General features: G+C 49.1%; 1 protein-coding gene across 1 annotated transcript; it reads right to left on the bottom strand.

Moving 5' to 3' along the window:
- Positions 1–338: 338 nt before the first annotated feature.
- SLC32A1 (solute carrier family 32 member 1) lies at positions 339–5,352 on the bottom strand. The gene is made up of 2 exons (XM_019513018.1): positions 3,971–5,352; positions 339–2,532 (listed from the first exon to the last, which is right to left on the bottom strand). The coding sequence occupies exons 1-2, from the start codon at positions 4,346–4,348 to the stop codon at positions 1,345–1,347; spliced, it is 1,566 nt and encodes a 521-aa protein (XP_019368563.1). The 5' UTR covers positions 4,349–5,352; the 3' UTR covers positions 339–1,344.
- Positions 5,353–15,977: the final 10,625 nt, after the last annotated feature.

Raw genomic sequence — 15,977 nt, 5'->3', positions numbered from 1 at the left:
GGGATGGCCCTCCACAGCAGAGGGAAGAGGGGGGGAAAGAGAAGAAAAGATTGAAACCCTGTCCCCAAAGATCTCCGTCCTGACTCAGGACTCTGGATCAAGGCTTGGTATGGGCTTCAGGCAGCGTTTGTTCCGGATTAGCATTGCTGCCGGGGTGGGAGGCGGAGGCTGCTGTGCTGGACTTTCTCTCTCTTCGTCGTCTCTTTCGTTCCTTCTCTTGCTCCTTGCAGAAGATCAGAAAAGGAGGCATCTTCCCTTCCGCCGCTCCTCCCTGCCCCTGCCCCTGCCCCTGCAGACTCCCTGTCACTCAGTCCCTGGAACAAACCAGGCCAGCCGCGTTCATTATGGTTTCTCTTTATTGTTTGATATATTTATGTACCACGTTATATGTTAAAGATAGATTTTCTGATATACATTTTTCATCTGAGTTACCACAAGTACACCACACAGACATTTGAAACAGCTCCACAGATCTGGTAGATTGCACAGAATGAGTTGTGTCTTGTCTTGTTTCTGTAGCCCGAACACTTTCAAATCCAACACACTCTTTTTTTTTCCCTTAATTTGGAAATTATGATTAGCAAACAAAACCAAAAAGAAAGCCCGAGAACTGAACTCCGAGTCTGTGGCTTCAGCTGGAGGCAGCGGTCTTAGTGGAAGGGAAGCTCTTACCGGCTGTGCGTTGGGGTGGAAGAAAGAAGCGGTCCTGCTCCGGCTCCCGCTACCGTGTAAACGGTACGGGCGCCGGGGTCCTCGGTGCCAGCCGCTGGTACCGCTTTGGCTTGCTGGGCTGTTGTACAACCTAACGCTTGTCTGCAGCCATGCCTCACATTGCATATAATCAGGGAACCTCACTGTCCACCCCCCTCCCCACTTCTCAATTATTTGCTTCTAATTTTAAGCACAATAACCCAAATCCATTGGATTGGCAGCTGTGTTTCAGCTCCTGAAACACTGAATGGCATAGTATTTGCAAAAATATTGAGAATCGTGATTGTTTCCAAATAGGGTATTTTCCTATCATAAAAGATATATATGTATATATATAGAGAGAGAGGACTATTGTTTAGGGGGTAGAGGGCCTCGGATATTTTCCTTCAAATTCGCTAAATAAGAAAAAATATATTTAAATCTTAGCTTATTAAAAAAAAACTGTAGGGGAAACACTTTATTGTATTATTGTCGTAGCTTCTTTTTAGCCTCTTTTTAGTTTCTATGACATATAATTTGTTGGATGCATGTAACTAAAATAATGAGTCTTTTCTTTAAAAGGATGCATAATTATTTGGCTATGTGGATGTTCAACATAATTCTCTTTTCAAAGCAACCGGCTCCGACCACCCTTTACTCGTCAGAATTGGCTCTAAAAGCCTCTATGAGACCCTCTAAAGAATGGATGAACCCAGACACGCTGCAGATACCACCTATAACGAAAATAGCGACATCAAAGAAGACATGGTGCCACAAGAGCTTCCTCCACAAGAGTTTGAGGTGGAAGAGACTTGGGAGCAGGAAACAGAGACCTGCACCTGTGAGGCTCCCAGTAAGACCCATCAGGAGGGCAAAGTGAGGGACATAGATAGCCATGAGCAAGGTGAAGACTACCAGGCCACATCTGAGGGTGAGTCCCCAAGACTTGAGCCTCCCATCACCCCCATAGCAGTTGGGAAAGAATGCCCTGTTTCCATCTTGGAAAAGGGATCTCTCCAGCACTTCCACAGCGGCAAAGAAGGGCAAGGGATAGGAAAGCAAGGCTTTGGCCACCAAGAAAATGTTGACTACTGCCCTAATGGTGGATGGCAAGTTGTCTGTGATGACTTCTTTAGTCTCATCAGCCCAGGTCAGATAAGCTACCAAGGCAAAGAGTCCCTTGAGGATGCAAGCTGCTATGTGAGTCCAGTTCATCATGCAATGAAACTCCTTAGGATTCTGCATATTCCCCTCTAAGGAAGGCAGAAAAATTTGGGAAGTGTAGCTAAAGACGATTATGCCAATGGAGATGGGAAACTTCTTCACATCAATGTAAAACTTGACTTTGTCCCAAGCCCAGTCGCGCGCTCTGGAGAGACAGTAGGCAATCACTAAAATGTTGATAACAAAGTGGGCCAAGGTGCAGAGCAAGCTGAACTTCGAGACAGCCTTGAGGTTCTTCAAGAAAGCACAAGGCAGGAGCACTGCTGTGGCAATGATGGACCAAGACTTCTGGGAGACAGGCAAGTTTGGGAAGCTGTTGTACATCAGGTTTCCACTGACCACCACATAGAGAATGCAGGTCATGACCAGCTCAATGATCTGAGCCACGTTCACAATCCTCCCTCCAAGCTTGGGAAACCTGGGAGCGCAGCAAGCGTTGGCGATGTCCACGTAGGAGTCTCTCACCCTGACTATCTCCCCGTCTTCGTTCTCCTCGTACAGACAGCCAATAAGGATTTTCCCAGTGTAGCAGCAAACCACTGCAGCGAAAATAATTAAAAAGAGTCCTAGGTATCCACCATGAAGGATAGCATAGGGCAGGCCAAGAACAAACATCCCCTAGAAAGAGACAAAATGGATACTGTGTTGCTCATTTTAGCGAGAGGACTGCACGCCCCCCTCCCCTGCCCCCAGCCCGTACCCCCTCCCGCACCCAGCATCAGGGGAGCTCAATGCAGGTGAATCAGAGCAGCCGGCGGTGAGACCCCGCTTCCTCCGGGGCACAGCAACGATCAAAAGGGAAATGCCACCGTTTTTCGGCGTTGTGTCCATCGCTTCCTAACGTCTTCACACGCGCACACACGCACTCACACACGCACGCGCGCGCCTCGGCTGGAGCCACACTGCAATTTCAAGTAAAAGCACATTCGCGCAGACTTTTTAAAACTGTATTCAGTGGGGAAACAAGGAAGAAGAAGAAGGTTGGTAGGAAAGAAAAGCCTCGTCTTTCCAGAACTGGGAAAGGAAGGGACCAGCTGGACCAGCTCCTTGGAAACCTCCACTCTTTTATCCCCATATTCTTGTCCCTAGCAGGGTTTGCCTCCAGCGATCTCATGAGCACAGCTCCGTTTCACTCCCGTCTCACGCGGGGGCTTGCACCTCGGTCCTGTCTGGGCAGAGCCCGTGCGGTCAGGGAAAGGGGCTGGGACTCGTGGCATCGCCGAATTAAAAACCCCGTCAGGTTGCTTTACTGCCTGCCGAGCTGACTCGGACGTCCGGGCTCTGCTCTGGGACCTGCCGGTGTCAGTGGCACTGGGCGCCTTTCGGCAGCCCCTGCGCCCTCCCCAAAGCCCAGGGTCCCCGATCTGGGCCACGGCCGTGAGGGAGCTGGCGGGCTCTGCGGAGGGCTGTGCTGCAGGAGGGAAAGCCTCGACGCCCTCCTCCGCCCGGGCGGACTGCGGAGGTGCAATATGCTTGATTTTCTAACCGCGGGCCCGGGAGGGGAACATCTGGGCGGCGCAGCTGCGGGATGCGGGCGCCTGCCGGGAACCAAGGGCGGGGTGCGGCTGCGGGCAAAGCCATCCCGGCCCCGGCCCCCAGCCCGGCACAGAGGCTCCTCCTGGGTGTCCAGAAAGGGCCGGGAGGCTGGCTCCTTTGCACTGAGGAGCCGCGTCCCTGTCCCTGGTGCAGGGGAGCGAGGGTGCAAGCCCCGACCGCTGTCCTTCCGAGGCCGGGGGGGGGCCGCGCCTTCGCGGCGCTGTGGAAAGGGCTCGGCGCTTTTCTGCGGCCGCTCCGCCAGGCCGGGGAAGCGCAGCGCCGAGCTCAGCCCGGAGGCTCTGCCTGTCCCCGTGCAGACGCGGGGCCGGGGATGCTTCTCCGCTGCTCAGGATCGACCCCGGGCAACAGGAGAGTGGTCGGCCGCAATGCCGCGGCTCGCACATCCGTGGCCGGCACCTCGCTCTCGGCTCTGCCCCGGCCCGCGGGCGCCAGGCAGCGCCCCCAGCCCTGCCCAGTGCCCCCCGCTGCAGGCGGGTCGCCCCGGCCTTGCGCCCATTACCTGGATGGCATTGGTGACGTTCCAGCCCGCCTCCCAGGCCGTGATCTTGGGCTTGCCTTGGCCGGAGAGCTCCGAGCACACGCCCTGCTCCTTGGAGGCGGACGGGGGCAGGGGCCCGGTGCCGTCCCGCTGGTAGTGGATGTCCCCTTCCACCGGGGGCTCGGCTCCCTCGTCGCTGGCGTCAGACTTCAAGATGTCCATCTGCAGCCCCTGCCTGTGGTCCAGGTCCAGGTCATCGCAGTGAGCAAACCCCACGGCCTCTTCGTCGGTGGCCGCCTGGAAGCCCATCCGCGCGAACATGCCGCTCACCTTCGCCTGGGACTTGTTGGAAACCGAGGTGGCGACGTTGGAAATCTTGCTCCGGATTAGCGTGGCCATGGCGCTGCGCTGCCTCGCTCGGGCTCGGGGAAGGACGGGCCGAAGCTGGGCGCCGGGCGAGACGCCGGGGCTGCGGGCTGGGCAAAGCCGCTAGCTCCACTCCCTATTGCAACTGCACCTGCTGCCCCTTCGTGCCCCTTGGAGCATGACACCGCTCAGTGGCAGCTCCTGGGCACCTCCACGGGGGCTGCTCGCCCTCCGGCTTGTGCATATAGCCCGGGGAGCCCGGGGAGGTCCAGGGGGCTCTGGCGCGGGGACGAGGCGGGGAGGGCTGTCTGGATGCCCGGCGTCGGCTCTCGAGACTCCCCGTCCCCTTGCTGAGCAGCTGGTTGTCTCCGGCCTCACTGATGCCAGTGCAGTGCAGAGCAGCCGGAGGGGAGAGAGGCAGGGGGACGTGTGCTGATCACCAGATTGCCAACGCAAGCCTTTTGCCGTGCACACCACGTCTCCATCCCAATGCGTCCATCTAGCAGAGGAAGGGGAGAGGGGAGAGGCTTGCTGCATTTCTGGGGGAGGTCCTACAGTCCCCACCAAAGCCCTGCTCCCCCTCCCTCCGCACACAGCAACACCCCCACCGCCTGGCCCGGCCCGGGAGCACTGCAGACTGGGAGGGGGGGGCAGGTTCCCCTCCCTAATGGAATATCTACAGGGACGGATCGAGATCTAGCTCCGGGTTCACCTTCCCACAGCAGCAGCCCAGCCCCGACCTAGGGAAGGGATTCTCGATGACAAAGCAGGGACCCCAAAGAAAACTCCCGGTGGGGGCAGGAAGGTTTCGTTTCTATGCGTTTGGTTTCCCAAACGATTTTCAAATGCGCTTCATTTGACTCGAAATCTGTGGGCCACGTTTGGCCAAATCAGCCGTGCCCTCCCCTCCCCTCCCCACCTACCACCTGCAGTACGGGAGACGCAGCCCCCCGCCCGCGGCAGCCTGCAAGGCTTCCTCCCCCCCCCGTGTGCGCACCGGAGACCTGCAGCTTTCTGCCCTGCTCGCTATTGTCTCTATATGTTATAGCCCGGATGGGGGTATTCACTATCGACATGCAGATACAGAAGCTCCCCTATTGTCCTCGTATTTGTAGCCAGACATAGTTGCAGATTCCTCGTTAGGAGTCCACATCTGCGTATTCTGGGGTATTGCCATTAATTTGTGTATCTACAAATTTACAGCTCTTTAATAAAGGCAGAGGTGCGACATGCTTGGGTTTTGATTCCAGCCGTTTGCGTTTATTTTTAAACACAGAAGCCTTAACATTATTCGTTGCTTTTATTTCATTCGTTTCCCTGGTGCCGCTGCTGCAACCAGGATCTGTCCCTGTCTTACTGCATGTCCACGCGTGCTCCCCCGGGGAAATGTAGCCCGTTTCAGGGGCGATGTGTGATTTTAAAGCGACGTTTTCAAGGGGTGCCGTTTCCCCCTCTCCTTCCACAAGAGGAAATCACCTTGAATAGTGCTTGAAATTATAGTTTTAAAAAGAGTTTGATAGATAAAAATATGTCTATCTATATATAGATATCTATATAGAGCTATAGAGAGAGAGAGCGAGATAAATATGTCTCTATATAAATAGACATATTAATCTAGAGAGAGGTAGAGATAAATATCTATCTATCTATCTATCTATCTATCTATCTATCTATCTATCTATCTATCTATCTATCTATCTATCTATCTATCTGTCTCATTTGCTGCTTTAACAAACGATTTGATTTCCCGTTAAAAATATTTCCTTTGGTCTCTAACTTGTTTTTATGAAGGACAAACAAAACTATTGACATTATGGTATTAGAAATTAGATTCTTGTTTAGAAAACCGGAAGGCAGGGAGACTGACACAAATCTGAATAAGGGGGACGATGTGGAGCGAAATTGCCAAACGCCCCGAAGGGGGGAAATGCGTCTTTTTAGGGGATGCTTTTAGGAGCCAGTTGCCTCATCGAAACAAGAAGCGGCAGCAGGCGCCGGGACCTTCAGGGATCTGGTATTGTTGCTGCTGCTCTCATCTGCAGGGTCGTTGTGGCCATGTTCCGTGCTGGAAAGGCTCCTGGTTGCTCTTCCTTTCTGCAGAGCTAAGGGTCAAAGCCAACCCCGTCCAACCAAAAAAATGATGCTTATTTATAGCCCGCGATTCTCTGCAAGAGGAGGAAGAGAGAGCGGCGCATTAGCAAAACAGGCTCCTCTCTGCCTCTGCTTTGGAGAAGGCATTATCACATATCAGTGCACAAATAGGTCGAGAAAGGCAAGCCCTGCACACTTTTGCTCCATATTTAGAAACAGCCAGCCTGCACTGACATGAGCGAGCCTCACTGGGTTTTAAGGACCATTTAAAGAACAATCCCCCGGAACGTGAAAAAAATAATCGGATCGTAAATTTCCCTTTATTTTTTCTTCTTAATATCAGCGAATCTCCGTTACCTGCCTCGATGCTACTGCAATGCTACTAGGAAACGGAGCGTGGTCTTTCTGGTCATTTTACGAGATTTTGCTTTGGACTAACATAGCAATGATGATAACGATAGCGATGACGATGATGATGATGATGGGTGTAACAGCATTGCGGTCAGCGCGAGATGGAAAAGGCAAAGCTGCGGGTCTCAAAAGCCATGTACCAGCCCGGACCGGTGATGCATTCATACCGATGGTTTGCACGCAGTATTTCCTGCACCCATCCCTCCAAGGCATGGGAGATCCAAGCGCCTCAATCCATCTCGCAAAGCTTAAACCTCTCCTTAGTAAAATCAGGAAAGCGGCAGGCAAAGGCTGAGCCTTCCCCCCAGCCCCACAACGAAACGGCCGAGAGGCGGAGGAAAGCCCGGGCCTTTGCTGCAGGGCCAGCTCCGCCGCAGCGCTTCCCGCCGGCCGGGGTCGAGGGAGGCGAAGGCAGGACAAGGGGATTCCCGCCGTGGCTCCCAGCGACCCCCCCGCACGGGCAGGATCTCCTCCTCGGGCAGCTCGCCAGCGATCCCGGGCCGTGTGGCACAGGAGGGGCCTTCCAGGGGCTGCCCCAGCCTCCCCGACCCAGGGGCAGCTCCGGCCGGCAGAGCACCCTCCCTCCCGTCTCTGCGGCCTGTGTCCACCAGCCCGGACCAGCCCCTTCCCCGCCGGTGCTCTGCGCTGCCTGGTGCCAGCAAGAGCCGCAGCATCCCCCCGCGCCCCGGCCCGCTCGGGAGTCCGAAGCGCCCCGCCTCGCCCCACAGCCCGCGCTTGGGTCCACGTCCCCGGACACGGCGAGGGGCAGAGCTTCAAAAACGCAGCACAGATCCTGAAGCAATAATCATGGTGGTGGTGACGGTGCTGCTGCTGCTGAGCCCCCCCCAGCAGTAAGGCTAGCAGTCTGACCTGCATTCCCTAACTCCGCTTCTTCCGGGGAAAAATCCTTGTAAGTCAACTCCGTCGGAAGCCAACAGCCGGCCCCACGCACTCCGCCTTTTACGTGCTCGTGTGCCCCTGAGATCCAGCGCCCATGGCTACAGCACGAGACGTGAAGACAGACGACCGAAACAGCAAAGCCCCCCCCCCGGCCCCCAGACCCGGCAGAGGCGGCAGCACTGACATCTGAGCCCGGAGTGAAACGTGAAAGCAAGCAAAGCCCAGCCGAGGGAGGCGGAGGGACAGACCAAGGCTGAAACTGGTTCTCCCTTCCACCGCCCCAGCTCCCCCACGTGCCAGTTCTGCCACTAAAGGAAACTGTCCCCTGCTCGTTTCCTGGGCAGGCTTGAGGGAGAAGAGCCCTGACATCCGCTCCCAGGTCAGGAAAACCCGTACTAAACTTTGCCGCGGTCTAAAGCGATCCCATTGTCGGCGAGAGAAGCAAGCGCGCCCGCGTGTACCTACGCCTCCCGCGGCAGCGTCGCCGGCAGCCCGCTACTCCGCGAGAAAGGGGGGCTGGCGGAGGGCTGGGAGCAGCAGGACGCGTGAGGATGGGAAGAGCCACGTCACTCCTGGTCCCCCCACCCCGCAGCCATCCCCACGCAGGGGTGCTCCAGCCAAGCACGCTCCAAAGCTTAGCAGGGCTCTGGGGTGCATGTGATCTGCAAGTAATTGCGGAGTGGAGCAGTCCCCAACGCTCCGCTTCGCAGCTACAGCAGGGCTCTGCTTTATTCTTCGCGTCTGCCTGTCCAAAGTAAGGAAAAAGGAGCATGTTCCTTTATTATTTTCATAGTATTTTGTGTAGCCCAAATTATACCGGGACCTGAGTGAAATGGTTCCCCCGCCCATCCCCTCCATGCCCCACTGTGTTTAAGCGAAGTGCTCCCCGTCTGAAAACTTGGGAAAGGGAGTCTCTCTGAGCACGTCCCTGCTTCTGACTGTGAAGTCCGGCGGAGGCTTGCCAGCATGTCAGCAAACTGAAAGGGAATTAAACTGCCTTGCAAGCTCTTCCTTTCAAGGGTTAAATAGATTTACCCTTATCTCCACAGTCCAGGCTTGGCGTGATTTGAAGTTGCAGCTCCCGCATTAATAAACTGGGGGAAAAGCTATTTAATGACTAAAAACCTCGGGAAAGCTAGGAAGGGAGGGTGGAGCAGAGGAGCCCAGCACAAAGCCGGATGGCTTCCTCCAGCGCCCTGTGCACCACTGCTGTGACAGGAGCTGTCCAGAGACACCGCAGGGCCCAGCTGCATTGCCTCAGAACTGAGATCTTTCCTGGAAGCCGATTTTTAATCATGGACGGCTACTGGCAAGGCACAAGGCTTGGGGCAAGCTCAAAAGGAGTAATTCTGTTGGTTCAATGGGGTTTGGGATCAGGCCCCTGCTGTTGCCATATTATAGTGCAAAGTTTTTAAAAAATGCATAGTTATGAAGAGAAATTAAACAAGTCCTCTTTACACTGCCTCAGTTTTTCCCTCTGGAAAATGGGTGTCAGAAATACCAGCCAAACTCCAAAGGGTTCTGTAAATCTGAACTAAAATTTATAAAATACTCTAACCCAGATTCACAGAAGGACTTAGGTTTCTAAATTGGGAAACTGGTTCAATGTAGGTGCCTAAATCCAAGACTGTGATGCTCAACATCCCTCCCCTCCACCCACCACCCCAGGTACCTCAGCTCAAGATATCCAGCATGCTTCTAGGCATGCTCAGAACTGCCACCCCTTGGTGGGGCTGAGCAGCTCAGCCCCTCTGTCGTGCCTAAGTCCCTACGGGAGTCTCAAAGGAGTCATTTCCCTTGCCTGTCTCCCCTGAGAGGTCCACTCCAGTAAGTCATTTCCTAGCATACTCAACTCATACCTGCAAGTCTTTACAAAACAGACACCACAGCCACTCTCACTGAAGGCATTAATGATGCTACTGCCCATCTTTCCTATAAAAAGCCTAGTGGTTAGAGCAATTCTGTCAGGAACTAGAAGATGGGGTTTTACTTTTTTGCCTCCATCTGAGAGGCTTAAATTCACACGTCCCAAGGGCCTTAGCCACCAGGTGTAGATTCTTCCTGTTCTGGAGGGGAAGCATTCTCTATTCTTCTTCTGGAAGCTGTCACTGTGCAGGAAAGAATTCAAGATTTATTGCAACAGAGAAAGCAAGACTCTGCATGCTTTTCTAAATGACTGATTAGTATGCTCACCTGGGAGGGAGAGAGACTGGAGTATCTGTCCCTGCTCCAAGGATTATTCATGGTCTCATACTCTGCACACCCTCAGTGACATGAACCAAACATCTGGGTGCACAAACAGTGCAAGATCAAGTTCCAGAGGCATGCATGTATTGAACATCAAAAGGATGAATTCTGTTTCAGTTTATGTTAGCTAGCTGATGCACTAGATAGGTGAGAGACTGCAAGAGACTAGAGAGGAATACTGGTTACTCAATAAGCTGACAACATATATGTGTAATGAAAATGCCAACTATCTTGTGAAATGGGTATTTATTTTCCATTTAGACATAGGAATGCATGGGATTTTTTTGTAGGTAAATGAATTAAATGCATACAATCAATATGGCTACTGCCAGCAGTATTTCTTAATTCTAAACATAAGGCAAAAATATTATATTACAGATATTATTAGGAGATAACAGTTAACTTTAAGGCTTACCACTCTAATCCTTATACTTAGATCAATACATATATCTTTATAAATAAATTAGAAGCCAGAGGTGGCAATCTAGTGATAAAAGTAATGGCCATATATGGTACTGCATATAGCTATCCCTCTGGTATTGTAAACATGTGCTTTCTTGTTCTAGGCTTGGAAACATGAGTGGCTGTACAGTACAGAAATTCATTCCAGCTCTTCCATTCCTTCCCCCTCCCTCCACAGAAGCCTTGCAGGGGAATTCTGACAGGATAATAAAGAGTTGCACAATACACTATAAAAAGGCAATTAGGTAAACTGCTGGATTGGGACAAGCCTTGGTGACCTGGTTAATAGCTTTGAACAGAGCTGGGAATTTCAAGAGGGTAGGGAATGAACACACGCTGATATACCAACATGCCGTGGAGGTGTGTGTAGAGGGTCACAGATGATCACAGAATGCCACATCTGCTTCATGTCTGTACAGTATGTATCAGCAGTCTCTTTATTTTGGGAAAGCAGCCCCATGCCATTCTGCTGGGTATCCCTTCATCAAATTAGACCTTTGGTTACCTGGTCCTTTTCCAAACTCTGCTGGCAAGTTATATAATGTAACCAAGGGTGCCTGTATGTATAGTATAAGTTGCTGTTTTATGCACTTTTCAGGTAACAGGAGAGAAGATCATGAGTGAAAAATGGTTTCAGTCAGAATACCCCACAACTGAAACTCTTCCAAAGAAGGGGCTATTGATTCCCTGTATGCATAGTACTATAACACATTGAAATGATTAATACTTACTAATGTGATAAACTCAAGTTTGTCTTATTATTATGAATGAATGAATGAATCTCCATCTGCTTAATATTAACAAGCAATTAATTCAGAGCTGGTACAGTTACTATTCCATGAGCAGTTAAAGAGATGGCACTAGAAGAAAATTCACTCTAGCTGCATCTACACATGTGCATTTACTGCGCAGTAATTGAAATTGCTGTGCAGTACAGGCATGCATCTAAATGTGCACACCCATACTGTGCAGTAAATACAGTGATTTATACCCAATTAGTTACTATGCAGTAATGCATGTGTAGACACCTTACTGCACAGTGACAAGGTGTGGAGACTGACTTGGGACTAACTTTAGTCTCAAGTCAGTCCCCACACAGTGTTTATGCGGCTTAATGCCTGCACGTGCAGACGCTAGCCTATTCCCACTTACTGCACAGTAATTTACTGCACAGTAAATTTAAGCAGGTGTAAATGCATGTGTAGACATGCCCTCTGTTATGGTATTCCAGACACAAATTATAGACATGTAAGTGCAGTCAGAATTACCATTATTTTACATGAAGACAATAACAATGCAAATAGAAAAGTAAAAAGCTTTCATGAGAAAGTGTGTAAGATGCATAACTCCCTCATCATTAACAGTCTGAACTAAACTGAATGCAAAATGTCTACCTGACTTCGTAGAAAGAAATCTTAAGGTTTGGTGGTCCAATATGTATATAAAATAAAGACGAAGACAGAACAGATACGTAGCTAAATGCACAGCTTCAGCTCAGCATGTCTTGGGATTTGGCCCTTTGGAATTTTGCTAAAATAAGGTACTATGGAGTAAAACTTGACCAAGAACTGTCAGATTTGACCTCACTTTAAAAAAACCAAAAACTTTTCAATGTTTCTCCCTCCCCATGAGCTAAAAAGAATTCTCTCAAGAACATCGATTACATTTAACAGTGACTTTGGCTTTCTCATTGACAAGAAGTGCTGGTCATTAGTATTAGTGAGTCTGAATTTCCAGCTCACCAAGAAAATGGCATTGTTCCCATGGGCTTGATTCATGTTAATAGGGTTTTCATTGAGAAATATATATAAAGATTTATCACTGTCAGATTAAATGAAATATTCACATTTCTCCCCTGAGCTTTTCCAAGGAAACCATTACAGTGTCAGTTTGAGTGTAGGGAGAAAAGGCATAGAATATATATGCTCAATAATATCTAAACCTTTCAAAATTCAAATTAAAAACTCTATTCCATTTATCTTCCACTAGGATTCTGTAATCTGATCAATATATTTCCATTAATTATCAAAATCATCGGAAGAGGATGAGCTGTTTTCCTTCCTCAAGCAGCTGAATTATGACAAAATTCTGGTCAACTTGTAAACAAACAGCTGAAAACAGTTCATTATTAAATTTTACCATATCCTGGTCAGTAATGATCTAAGACACAGCTCTTTTGCAATTTCTTACAAGGCCAGACAGGTTATTCATGTGCAGAGGAAGAATAACCTACACAGGGACAGAGTGTGAATGTTTAGTTGTTCTTGTCAGGTCAAGGAGCAAATCCTTCTAGGCTACACATTTCTGACTCAAAGGCCCTATCGCAGGGTGTCACTACACAACTCTTTGCATAGATACAAAGAAGAATAACAAAGTGCCATACAGAGCAGTGGTCCACTTAGTTTTGTGTCATGTCTAACAGTAACTGGTACCCAATGCTTCAGGAGACAGTGGGCACATCTACACCAAACAATGTGCAGTAGACTGATTGACTGTGCATTACAGAATCACGGCAGAAACCGTGCTATTAGGTTAATGCATAGTAGTATTAGTCTACTGCCCATTAACCACCATGAAAAAGGTGTGTGATCATGCTATTGCACAGTAGGGCAGTCTACTGAGCATTTTTTAGTACTTCCTTTGGCAAGTACCAAATTTAATGCACAGTAGGCATTGCGCATTAACAAACGTGTAGGCATATCCAGTGTAAAACATGCCATCGTACACAATTATGGAATAGCAACCCCAGAGGTGAAGATTCTTCCCAAGTAGACAATGGTTAGATCAGGCCCTGAAATGTATGTGTTTTCTTTGTTTTTTCTCCCTAGGAAGTCCAAGGAATAGTCTCTTTGTTGGCACTGGAGGGAGTCAGAATTGAGATGGAAAATTGCTGTTTTCTTTCCTTTGTTTTTTTGTGGTAAAATTTATACCAACTACACCCAAAAGCCAGATAATAACAACCAAGGGAGAAGAAAGATCTGAATTGTACCTGAGCAGTGCTTCTGGCAATGCATTCATGGCTAATATGGAAAACAGTTTACAGATGTCCTTTTAGAAAAATAATATCCCACAGCCTAATTACTTACAGTTATTGGGCATGAGATTGAGAATGTAGCCTGGCAGATCTAAACAACCTCAAATTAGCCTATAATTTTGGATCTTTTCTTTTAGATGTACAATTGATTTCTTATGCAAAGATTGGTATCCCCTTCTCCCTCCCACCCCTAAATTTTGCACATGCATTAAATTGGGCAGTTGGTCACAAAGACTCCTAATATGTATGAACAGATGACTGCACATGAATGGAGAGCTGGCAAAAAATGGGAGTGCAAAACTGGAGACAAGTGCTGTAAATTTGGCCCTGAAGGTTTGAAACCTTGGGTGTAGAAACAATAGGGATAAAGATTAGAAAGGGAATGTGAAGAAAAGTTCACAGGACTATTGCTGGACCATGCTGCTAAAACAATATGATTTCAAATTTTACACTGTGTGGTAAACGATAATGGCACATGCTAGAACTACAGTAGGGCAACCAGGAAGGCTATTTCTGGTCAGATGCATTCACTCCCATAGATACATCATTTTTCTTAATGTGATTTTAGTTTTCAAAGACATTCTATAATTGATCTATGTCAGGACAATTGGTTATAGAGGGACAAAGATGAAAATTCACAAAGAAATACATACCAGCCAGCTTTGTTGATCAGCATATACAAATATGGCATGTACAAAAGAATTTGGAGTGAATGGCTAGCTGATGCCCATTAATCTGAAATTACTGCTTCTGCCTTAACACATATATGTACACACTGCTCCAGGATAACTGAATAGTGCATATACCCATGGCTTAACACAAAGTTCACTGAAGTTCATGGCAATCTTTCAGTTGACTTCAGTGGGCTTTGGATCAGGCTCGTAATGAAAAAAAAATTGTAACATTATACATACAAGTATTATTCTTAGCATGGTATTTTGGAATAAAGATACTAGTGGTTCAGGTACAAAATCCTAGTCCTATTGATATACTTCAGAAAGCATCCTTATCCTCTTGCTGGGGTGACTGGAATCATCTGAATGTGAGACTCATGTAAAGATGTTGCTATTTATAGAGACAGATCCCGACAATCCAATCTCTGATTTTAGTTTGCAATTTTTAGGCATTTCTACCTTCAGTTCTTTGTGCCTGTAAAATCATGGGCCCAAACAATAGAGACCTTGTGAAAGTCTCAATGGAAATCAGGTCCTTCAGATACACTAAATATAGCTATTAACTGGTAACAGGCTTGTCATGAGAAGCCAAAGACTTGGGATCAGCATGGCAGAGCGAGGAATCTGTCACTAGCGTTCATTGTCTAATTTAAATCAAAATGCAGCTGGCAGCCCATGGCAACACTTTAAATGTTGTTGCTGCTTCCTGCTGCCAGGTTGGAAGAAACAGAAAAATACAAAGCCATCCTGGTGTTTGTTAATCCTCTGCCTCTCCACTGCTAATTATTGATGGCACCAGTGCTTGTGGGGGAGCACTGTGGATCAAGTGGGAAAAAAAGTTTGTTCTCCAGAAAGTATTTGTTCTCCAGCAATCCTAAATTCTGTAAGCAAAGGGAAAAACTGTACAAATCAGGGATCCCAAGCCTCAAAGTCTGTGAGTCTTAAAAGCATTCTGCATTCGGAAGGAGCCACTTGGAATCTTGTAGAATGAGTCTGATTGTGGCCAAGTATTAGGGCTGTGCGAAGCTTTAGTCCCTGATTTGATTCGGTGGAGATTCAGCCCGATTTGGTGGCCAAATCTCCCAATCCAAATCAAATCAGAGGACACTTTAATCTCTCCAAATCAAATTGGAACCTTCCAAATTGATTCGGAAATATTCAGAGATTCGGACATAGAGCCAGCTTTAAATGTTTTTTCTACATACCTCTAGGTAGCAGGGGCTTGTGAGTGCCGCAATGCTGGGGCACATGGAGTGTCCCACAGAACACTCAGCAGCAGACCCAAAAGTGGACCAGAAGTCCACTACTTCCGGGAGTGCAGGCACCAGGGAGCGTGCGGTGCCTCCTGGGTCTGCGTGGGCACCTGGGGTCCCCCTGTGGCTGATTGCTGAGCCACGGGGGGCGCGGGGGGGGGGGAGCACACTCCACAGCAGACCAAGAAGTGGACTGAAACACTTCCAGTCCACTTCCATGTTCGCAGCCGAGTACATGCAAGCTGCCCCCCCGTCACACACACACTCCTGTGGGACGCTCCATGTGCCCCAGCATCACAGCAATCACAAGCCACGTCTGCTACCTCAAGGTATGTAGAAAAAACTTTTAAAGCTGTGTCTATATCTGAATCACTGATTCTACGAATCAGCTTCGAATCTTCAGATTTGGATTCGGCCCTAATTCAGCGCACTCAGGCCTAGGGTCAGTGAGGACCTAGTCAGGGAACTTCTGGAGGGACTGGACACATTTAAATCAGCTGGTCCTGATGATCTCCACCCCAGAGTGCTGAGGGACTTAGCTGAGGTCATTGTGGGTCCCCTGGCACAGCTTTACAAGCACTCATGGTGCT

This window comes from Gavialis gangeticus, unplaced genomic scaffold (assembly GCF_001723915.1).
Source record: "Gavialis gangeticus isolate Ggan-Ray unplaced genomic scaffold, GavGan_comp1, whole genome shotgun sequence".
Taxonomy (NCBI): domain Eukaryota; kingdom Metazoa; phylum Chordata; order Crocodylia; family Gavialidae; genus Gavialis; species Gavialis gangeticus.
The sequence above is the reverse complement of the archived record's forward strand: the minus strand, read 5'-3'. Positions and strand labels throughout refer to the sequence as shown.

What these genes read in the sequence shown, in the direction of transcription:
- SLC32A1 (XM_019513018.1), bottom strand. Translation starts at nt 4,348, where the DNA reads ATGGCCACGCTAATCCGGAGCAAGATTTCCAACGTCGCCACCTCGGTT. An exon ending in ACGTCACCAATGCCATCCAG is followed by an intron (nt 2,533 to 3,970) that starts GTAATGGGCGCA and finishes GTCTCTTTCTAG; the next exon opens with GGGATGTTTGTTCTTGGCCT.